This window comes from Solanum pennellii, chromosome 10, assembly GCF_001406875.1.
Source record: "Solanum pennellii chromosome 10, SPENNV200".
In the NCBI taxonomy this organism is placed as follows: Eukaryota; Viridiplantae; Streptophyta; class Magnoliopsida; order Solanales; family Solanaceae; genus Solanum; species Solanum pennellii.
This window is the reverse complement of record NC_028646.1, coordinates 6,286,094-6,297,065: the sequence shown is the minus strand read 5'-3', so window position 1 is coordinate 6,297,065 and position 10,972 is coordinate 6,286,094. Positions and strand designations below refer to the sequence as shown.

At 34.0% G+C, this 10,972-nt stretch overlaps 1 protein-coding gene across 1 annotated transcript; it reads right to left on the bottom strand.

Moving 5' to 3' along the window:
- Positions 1-2,141: 2,141 nt before the first annotated feature.
- Positions 2,142-3,152, bottom strand: LOC107032682. The gene has a single exon (XM_015234257.1). It carries the CDS (start codon positions 3,150-3,152, stop codon positions 2,142-2,144), a length of 1,011 nt encoding a protein of 336 aa, XP_015089743.1.
- Positions 3,153-10,972: the final 7,820 nt, after the last annotated feature.

Below are 10,972 nucleotides of genomic sequence, written 5' to 3'. Positions count from 1 at the left end.
GTTTGGACTACTGGTCCAAAAACCTCACGCTTAGCAAGTGAATTCAATTCTGATTCAATTGCTTCTTTCCATTTTGGCCAATCATGTCTTTGTCGACATTCTTCGACGGATAGAGGTTCAAGATCCTCATTTCCTTGCATAATGTTAAGTGCAACATCATATGCGAAAACATTATCCACTATGATTTTTGATCGATCTAAACTTATCCCATCACCTGTAGAAGAACTTATTGAGAGTTCTTCATTTACTTGAGTCTCGGGTTCACTGATTTCTTCAGGAATATCAGGATTAATCAGATCTTGAATTTCTTCGTGAAATTCTTTTGTAGTGTCATTTTTTGTACTTCTTTTTCTAGGATTCTTATCTTTTGAACCCAATGGTCTACCACGCTTCAGGCGTATTTGTGATTCAGAAGCTATGACACTTGTAGATGGTCCTTTTGGGACGTCGATTCGGATAGGCACATTTACTGCAGGAATATGTGACTTTGTTATCCTTTTTGAATCAGTAAATGCGTCTGGCATTTGATTTGCTATGTTTTGCAAATGGATGATCTTCTGGACCTCTTGTTCACACACAGGGGAGCGTGGATCAAAATGAGATAATGACGAAACTTTCCATGCAATTTCACTTTTAAGTTTATTTTTCTCTCCCCCTAATTGCGGAAAATTTGTTTCATCAAATCGACAATCTGCAAATCTTGCAGTGAATAAATCTCCCGTCAATGGCTCAAGGTAGCGAATTATTGAGGGTGAATCAAACCCAACATATATGCCTAACCTTCTTTGAGGGCCCATCTTGGTGCGCTGAGGTGGTGCTACAGGCACATATACAGCACATCCAAAAATTCGAAGATGAGCAATATTTGGTTCATGACCAAATACCAATTGTAATGGGGAGTATTTATTATAATGAGTCGGTCTGAGACGAACAAGTGATGCTGCATGTAAGATAGCATGACCCCAAACAGTAGTAGGCAACTCACTTTTCATAAGTAGAGGTCTTGCTATCAATTGTAAGCGCTTAATAAATGACTCAGCAAGGCCATTTTGAGTATGAACATGAGCTACAGGATGTTCAACTTTTATCCCTACCGATACGCAATAAGCATCAAAAGCTTGGGATGTGAATTCGCCAGCATTATCAAGACGAATTGTCTTAATGGGATAATCTGGAAATTGCGCTCTTAATCGTATCATTTGTGCCAATAATTTTGCAAACGCCAGGTTGCGAGATGATAAGAGGCACACATGAGACCATCTTGAAGATGCGTCTATTAGGACCATAAAATATCTAAACGACCCACTAGATGGGTGAATAGGTCCACAAATATCCCCATGTATTCGTTCCAAAAATTGAGGGGATTCAATGTTAACCTTCATTGGTGATGGCCTAGTAATCAATTTGCCTTGGCAGCAAGCAGCACATGAAAACTCATCATTTGTAAGAATCTTCAGGTTCTTTAATGGATGACCATTTGAGTTTTCAATGATTCGTCTCATCATTATTGATCCAGGATGACCTATTCGGTCATGCCAAAGCACAAAAGTCTTTAAGTCAGTAAACTTCTGGTTTACGATAGAGTGTGCTTCAATCGTACTTATTTTTGCATAATACAGGCCAGAAGATAAAGTTGATAATTTCTCCAACACATATTTCTGGTCTGAGACAATCTTGGTAATACCAAGGTATTCAACATTCATTTCATTTATTGTCTCAACATGATATCCATTTCGGCGAATATCTTTAAAACTTAACAGGTTTCTTGGGGATTTAGAAGAGAACAAAGCATCTTCTATGACAAGTTTTGTCCCCTTAGGCAGAAATATAGTAGCTCTTCCGGAGCCTTCTATTAAGTTTGAATTACCAGAAATTGTAGTAACATTTGCTTTTCTTCTAAGCAAGTAGGAGAAGTATTTCTCATCTTTGAATATGGCGTGCGTTGTTCCACTATCAATTATACAAATATCTTCATGATTGATCATTGAGGTATCCATATATTCTTCAAGATAAAAGATATAAAAGAAATAAACATTATAATATTATTACTAAACAAAAACAATACACAACCTTTTAGTTATTTACAAATCTAGGAAAACATATTCATACTAGTTCATATAAACGACGAAAATGAAATATATTTACATTATCACAGACCCATCACCTATCAGGTGATCTATCTTTCCTTCGGGATTCTCAAAGAAATCCGCTACATCTAGATGCATGGGTTCAACAGTATCTTCCGAGATAAAGTTGGCTTCAGCGTTATTTTTCACCTCCTTCAGGGAAGCTTGATATAGCTCAACCAGGTGCCTTGGCGTACGACAGGTACGTGACCAATGTCCTTTTCCTCCACATCGATAACATTTGTTGTCTGAATTTTTCTTCTGCACTACATCATGTTTTTCATTCTTCTTTTTACACTGCTGGTGTTGAAGGTTATTATTTAGTGCAAGACGATCACCATGATTGAAATTTCTTCCTCGACCACGACCACGGCCACGACTGGGGCCACGACCTTTTTCACGCCTAGATTGGTGAAAATTTGCCGTATTTACTTCAGGAAATGGCATAGAACCAGTAGGTCGACTTTCATGGTTTTTCATCAGTAAGTCATTATGTTGTTCAGCAACAAGGAGATGTGAAATTAATTCGGAATATTTTTTAAATCCCATTTCTCGGTATTGCTGCTGCAGAAGCATACTTGAGGCAGGAAAAGTGGAAAATGTTTTCTCCAACATATCATGGTCAGTGATATTTTCTCCACATAATTTTAATTGTGAGATAATTTTAAACATGGAAGAGTTATACTCACTGATAGATTTAAAATCTTGAAGTCTCAAGTGGATCCAGTCATAACGTGCCTGTGGAAGGACGACCAACTTCAGGTGGTCATATCTTTCTTTTAAATTGTTCCACAATACCAGAGGATCCTTAACAGTGAGATATTCCATTTTCAAACCTTCATCAAGGTGATGACAGAGAAATATCATCGCCTTGGCACGGTTTTGATTCGATGCTTCATTATTTTCTTGGATGGTGTCTGCTAGACCCATCGCATCAAGATGAATTTCTGCATCGAGTACCCATGATAGATAGCTTTTTCCCGATATGTCTAGAGCAAGAAATTCAAGTTTAGAGAGATTAGACATTATTAAGAAAAGGAAATTTATACCTCCGAGGCTTTTAAAATCTTTACTTGAACTGGCAGAGACTCGTGCTGATAACGTGTTATATAAAAACTTACTAAAATTAATATACTAAAAGAAGGAAAATTTAGGAAGTAATATTATTTCAAAGGTGTATGTATATGTTTCATACAGTGGCTATTTATAGCCATACATTAACATCAATAATGGGAAGGTGTCATATGGCATGTATACACAATCAATAGTGATGCCACCTTCCAATTGTTGGGCCCACGTGGCACTCCAACTATTTTACAACATTTTACATTTTTATCATAATTATGGTGAATATTTTTTATAATATATGTTATTTTTAATATATTAAATTAAATAATATATAAAAATTAAATTATGTATAATTAATACAAATAATATTAATACTAGCATTATTTATACTCTATTTAATATTATTTTTATTTACTCTATCAAATGATCCCTAATTATTTGATAAGGTCTTATTGAGATGACCATTACATTATGTTTGGATCGTTATTACCTATTGTATTGCATTGTATCGTTACTATACCTACAATGTTTGTTTTATTGTTATTTAAAATGTATTGTATTATATCGTTAAATTCCGTTGTTACGTAACAATAAAAACACCTATTTATTGGAACAACCAATTTGGTATGTTCCCGTTGTTACTTAATTTCTTTTTTCAATTATATATTTGCATAATATTTCAAAATACAATTTTACTCTTTATCTTAATTCTTTAAATCTAGTCAAACCTTCTACCCTAGAATAATTAGGATTTTTTAGTAAATTTATAAATTACAATAGATACGATCAAAATAAATAATTAAAATGCTATTAAACAACAACAAACAATACAGTCTAGCCAAACATTGTATCTACCATACAATACAATACAATACATTATGAAACAATGAGTAACAATGATCCAAACAAAGTGTTAGTTACCTCATCATTTCAATTCAAGGATATTCGTGAGTCATTGTATATTTATAGGCAAAAGTATTAATTACCCCCCTGAACTTGAAGCTTTTTATTCAATGTACACCTAAACTTTGTTTTGTTTCAATTACCCCCTGAACTTGCTTATTCATCCTACACGTACACCTTTTCTGTCCACTCAATATGATCGTGTCTACACGCGCACGACACCTAGATAAATATTTTGCCACCTAGATAAATATTTTGTTACCTAGATAATACCGACCTTCAAAATTCACACATCTTAAAACTTCTGAAAGAAGCTTCTCGGTTTTGCTCTAAACCTCTCTTTGATTTTCTCTAAACCTCTCACGAAAGTGTAATCGACAAAGTAACGAGTAGATTTGCCAAGTGTAATTGACAAAGTAACGAGTAGATTTGTGCCAGTTGCAGTTCTGGAGTAAAGAGTTGCTAGATTTCGTGAAGTGTTTGGTCGATTTTCTTTGGATCTTGTATGAAATTGTGTCTACAAGTAAGTGATTATCCACTCGATTTCGCGAAGGCTTGATGTATTGTTATCTGTTTTCTTTACTTTTTCATTCATATTTTGCCCTATTTTTGGTTTAACGTTTCGCCATAGTTTCTGATTAGGGGTCTAATACTTTTCAACTAGAATTTTCACTTAATGAATGTATTATTATGAAGCTTTTTACCTTATGCATGCATGAGCATTAAGGTTTCTGATAATCAGTTTAAAAATTTAGGTTTTTTGGTAAAATTAAGGTTCTAAGTATTAGGGTTTCTGGTATTGTTAAATGGTGGGGTATTTTATAATTTGTTTAAGTATATTGTGTGGGATGCCTATTGTATGTTGATGAGTAATACATCTACTATACTAAGTACCAATTGTTGCTTATGTTTTGGTGTTATTATATATGTTTCGATTTTGTTGCTTGCATTGTACAATATACTGATTATTATTGTGGTTATAGGTTGACACTATGACTAATAAGTACCTCAATTTAAGGTTCAAATTTGGGGGTATCTTGGTGAGTGAGGTAGGTCCAGTATATGTTGGGGGTAGGACTGAATATGTAGAGAATGTGGATGAAGATCATTTATCAATTCCTGAACTTGCAGATTATGCTAAGTCTTTTGGGATTAGTAAGTTAGGAAAAACATATGCAGCTCCATCTCTAGGGGGTGATTTGGTGGAATTGAAAAATGACATGGACATTTGTAGCATTGCATTATTTATGTGTGTGATAACACTATTCCGGATGATGTGGGTCCCAGTGAAGGTCAAATTAGTCAATCTTTAAGTCAAGTGGTTGAGTCTTTTAATTCACATGGGTAATCTCTAACTGCACAACCAAAAAAATCAGATCTAGGGTTAGGTTCCTCTTCTTCCTTTCCAGCTACTGAAAGACTTGAAAATGATGGGGTTGCAAGGGTCGAACAAGAATGCCAACAAGAAAGTGATAATGATTATTTTTCAATAGATTGGACTGATACTGAAGAAGAAGTTGAACCAACCATCCAACAAAGAACTGAACCTTCTATTCAACAAGAAGTTGAGCCAATTATCCAAGAAAAAGCAGAGGAAGACATAGACAGTGATTCTGTCTGTTCTGACCAGTCTATTGACTATGGAAGTGATGTGCATGAGGAGTTGAGAATTGTTAAGGAAGATGTGAGAAAACTTAGAGAAAGTAGGAGGAGAAAGAAGAAGGAAAAACCAAAAGGTTTTTTTTAGGCGAAGTTGGATTTGATGAAGGGTATGAGGATATTGAAAAAGGGAAAAAGAATTTCAAGGGTAAGCTAACAGAAAATGAGTCATACTATGACAGTTCTGACTGTGATAGTTTTCAAAGTGATGAAGAAGAACCTGTTTCTGATGATGAACTTGAAGGAGGGAGTTTAAGGGGGAGAAAGAAGAGTAATAGGGTGGTATATGATTCTTCTTGTGATATTGTAATATGGCAGTGTGGTTTGATATTTGAAAGTGTAAAGCAATTTAGAGAGGCAGTTACAAAATATGCTATAAAAAAAGGAGTTGAGTTAGATAAGTATGTGAATGAGAGTACTAGAGTGAGAGTGAAGTGTAAAAGTGGTTGTCCATGGCTGTTGTATGCAAGCAAGGAAGGAAGGAGTGAGAACTTTACTATCAAGACATACAATCCAAGGCACAAATGTACCAGGACCACCAATAATATTTTGTGTAATTCAAAGTTCTTATACAAGTATCTGAAAGATAGGATTATTTCTAAACCTAGTATAAAAGGGTGGGAGATACAAGAATTGGTGAGGAAAGAGTTGAATGTTCATGTAGGCAAGGCAGTTTGTTTAAAAACAAGAAAAAATATTTTAAAGGAAATTATGGGAGATTATGTGGCAGAATTTAACAGAATCCTACACTACAAGGATATGTTACTCCAAACAAATCCTGGTAGCACTTGTATTGTGAAGCTTAAAGATTCAGAATCAGGAAATGGGATGAAACAATTCCACTTTTTTTATATTTGTTTTGATGCTATGAAAAAGGGTTTTCAACAAGGATGCAGAAGATGTATAGGGCTGGATGAGTGTTTTCTAAAGGGAATTTGTAGGGGTCAACTTTTGGTAGATGTTGCTAAAGATGCAAACAACCAAATGTATCCAATAGCATGGGCAGTAATTGATACTGAAAGCAAGTTGACATGGAAATGGTTCATGACCATTCTGAAAGATGATCTTAATCTAGGAAATAGTTCCCAGCTAACTATCATTAGTGATATGCAAAAGGTAATTGAATATCTTTCTTTTGTTTATGTTTAATGTAATTGCTAATTTAATTTGACTAAACTTTAACTTGCTTTTTTTGCTTTGCAACTACAAGGACTAATAGCTGTTGTAGATGAACTATTTCCAAAATGTGAGCACAGAATGTGTGCTAGACACATATTAGCAAATTGGTCACAAAACATCAAAGGCTTAGAGAGAAGAAAGAAATTTTGGGCTTGTGCTAGATCAACATTTGAGGCACAATTTAAGTACAATATAAATGCCCTGTCCAAGCTGGGAATAGGTATTGTTGAATCCCTTATTAAATACAACAAGGAGACATGGTGCAAAGCTTTTATTCAAACATTTTCAAAGTGTGATAGTATAGATAACAACATGGCAGAGAGTTTCAATTCTTGGATCTTGGGACCTAGGAACAAGACCATTGTAACTATGTTGGAAGAAATTAGAGTTAAGGTGATGAGTAGAGTGAGTAAGTCAAGAGCATTTGCTGAAACATGGACAGATGGAGTATCTCCAATGGCAATGATGGTATTTAATACAAATGTAACAAGATCAATGCAGTGCAACATTGAATGGAATGGCGATGTTGGATTTAAAGTGTTAGAAGGGGTATACAAGCATACTGTGAACTTGGGACAACAAAAATGTAGTTGCAGATCATGGGAATTAAAAGGTATCCCATATGCACATGGTAAAGCAGCAACGAACCACTTGAGCATGGATGCATCACAAGCAATATCTAGTTGGTATAGAAAAGACACATATATGAAGACATATTCTCATTTCATTCAACCAGTCCCAAACATGAAAATGTGGCCTGAAAGTAGAAACCCAATGTTTGAACCACCTGAGGCAAGACAAATGTCTGGTAGGCCACCAAAGAACAGAAGAAGAGAAATTAGTGAAGTGAGAAAAGCTGGAAAGTTGCCAAGAATGGGGACAGTAATGACATGTTCACTTTGCAAAGGACCAAATCATAACAAGAGAAATTGTCCAAAAAATCCTAAACCTAAGTCTACACCAACACCCACTCAAGAGGTACATTCATATTAATTTGCTTTTATAAATTATGTTAGATTACTTATTAAATTTAATGTCTTGTTGTGTTCTTTTTCCAATCATATTAGTCCACCACTGGAAAAAAGAGGGGTAGAGGTCATTATGAAAGAACAAGCACCAGTAAGACTGGTACAAGAAGAGGTGCAGGAAGTGGTTACAAGAAGAGGCCTAAAGTTGTTGGACAAGGTGTATTTGTTGCTGATACTGGATATACGTGTATTAATGTAAGTGTCTTATAAACTGTCAAAATTATATTTGTCTTCTAAATGTGAATCCCAAAATAACTATGTAGTTGATATTGCAGCAAGGATTGTCTAGCAGAAGGAGGGTTAATACTGGTGTGGTGAGTTCTGCACATGTGACAGGTGATATTGGTTTTAAACCTACCAAGGGACTGAAGTGGAAAGGCAAACAGGTCATGATTCAAAGAGAACTTCAAGTCGAAAGTGTTATGCGTCGTATTCAAACCAGATCAAAAGCTGATGGCATTCAAACAAGGTCACAAGCCAAAGGAAAATCACTCTCAAAGAAAACTTCTTAGTTGTGTGGTTGTGTGGGTGTCCAACCAAACTTGAAATAGTGTTTTATGTATTGATGAATCTGTGGTTGTTCAAACAAACTTAAAGTAGTTATTGTTTAGTGTTTTGGTGCTTATGTGGTTGTTCAACTAACCTTAAAGTAGTGGTTGTTTTATGTTTTGCTAGTTAACTTAAGTTATTGTGGTTGTTGGTTGAAACAATGAAACACTATGATGCTTCTTTTTTATTATCAAGAAAGCACTAGTTATGTTATGTTTGTTGCCTTCATGTTATTATTTCATGGTATCATAGTACCTATTACATGTAATTGTAGATTGATCAGCAAAAACAGCAAAAACATACATTAATAGAACACCAAACCAAACTAATCCACAAAATGAATACCCTAGAACCAAATGATTTTTCCTTAATAACAATTACATTAAAAAAAAATTCAACGACACACTAAATAAAAGAACAATATCACATTGCATATCATACTAATACCCAAAATCAGTTTCAATATCCATTTGCACTTGAGCTGTTCTTCTTGTTTGTTGGTTTTCTTCAACAAACCCAAAATTACAATATTCGCTTGGGTCGGAAATTCAGGATCATACCAATCGAAAAACTTATAAGAATTTCGAAATGAGGACTGCATTTCAAAAAATCAAAGTTAAAAAAATGAAATTGCATAATACGAACTTGTCAAATAAAAAGCAAAAAAGGAGTAACAATACATACCTCATAGTGTCTACAACCGAAAAATCTACGTCCGGGATTGTAATTTGTCCTTGAAATTTTTAGAATTGGAGGAGCCCCACATAAACAAACAAGTCTCCTGTTATTGTTCATGAATTTAGCAATAACAATTAAAACAAAAAAAGTGAGAAAAATCTGAAATTTGAAAAAGGAGAAGGGATAAAGAAGAATAAATAGGCAGAGAATAGAGAGAGAAAAATTCTTAAAATAACCCAAATATTAAAGAAAAAATAGATTTTTACGTATATTACCGTTGTAACTTTATGATGTGACAAAAAATTGCTGTCTCACGCGCCTTGTAGAGTTTGATTTCAGTTTCTATGCCAGGTGGACAGAAAAGGTGTACGTGTAGGATGAATAAGTAAGTTCAGGGGGGTAATTGAAACAAAATAAAGTTTAGGTGTACATTGAATAAAAAGCTTCAAGTTCAGGGGGTAATGAATATTTTTGCCATATTTATAAAAATTACTACCATAGAAGGCGTAGAGATGATCTACGCTTATTTATTTTTATGGAAAAAAGAATAAATATACCGAAATTATTATAAATGGTATATAAATTTTCTTCGTCATAATTTTTTGTCATCAATACCCTTACCATTCAAAAAATAGTGCACATTTACCTCTCACTATAAGGAAAAACTTTTTTGATACATGTGTCACAATCCTACGGAGAGACCTGATTTACCAATTAATTAGACCCAAATTTTAAAAATTCACCTATATCCACTTAACCCATTCGATATACCCAGTACCCACACAAATAACATATCTAAAAACCAAAAAAAAATCCCCTTTTCTCACATATCCATGGCTTGTAGTTACATATTCTATCTTAACATTGAATTTGATTTACTTCCAAATGTAAAACTTGATTTATGCGACTCGTGTTAATGCCTATTGTAATATGACTTAAATTCGTTTTTCCTCATTATTCTTTCTGCCAATATCATCTGCACATTGCAATTTGCACCTAGTCATTTTCAACCTCAATTCAAACCTCTTTTCACTCACTATGGTTGAGTCTCACTCTTTCCCTTAATCGCTTCCCCTAATTCTCCCTTAATCCTTTCCCCTATTTCTCTTTATTTTTCAAGTAAAACAAAAGTTCACTTTTTTTTTTTTGTAAATATGCTTTTTTTGTTGCCCAAAACAAGCTCATTCTCGTTTATCACTGATCTTGTGCTGTATGATTAAGGTTATCACTTGTAGAAAAAATTTTGTATTTTGAATTTTAGGTGTAGTTGAATTGAAATAGTTAATGTACTATTTTTTCGTAATCGCTTGATTGTCGTAGAATCGATCAAGAATTGATTAAGAAAAGAAGAACATGTACTACAAATCAACAAAGAATTAACAAAAACAACAACAAATCATGACGAACATGGTCTGTCGAGATGAAGGAGAAATTGGGATTCTTTTAGTTATTTGGTTTGTTTATGTGAGGCTATGTGTGAGGAATTGGATTTTTTTTTTTAAGTTTTAGAATGGGTCAAATGGATATGGGTGGTATTAAAAATTTGGTTTTAATTAATTGGTTAAATCAGGGTTTCTTCGTAGGATTAAAATAGTTAAAATTTTGATTTAATAAATATTTATATATACAAGTATTGACACCACTAAAAACAAATTGAAAGTTTATTCTAGTGATTAAGGGGTTGCATAGATTTCTTGAGGTTGTGAGTTCAAGCCCAAACAGACACCTTCTAATGAAAATTGTGGCTCCGTCAATACTTATATATATATATATATATATATA

Bases quoted from the DNA above. Each gene is read 5' to 3' on its own strand.
- LOC107032682 (XM_015234257.1), bottom strand. From the start codon at position 3,152: ATGTCTAATCTCTCTAAACTTGAATTTCTTGCTCTAGACATATCGGGA.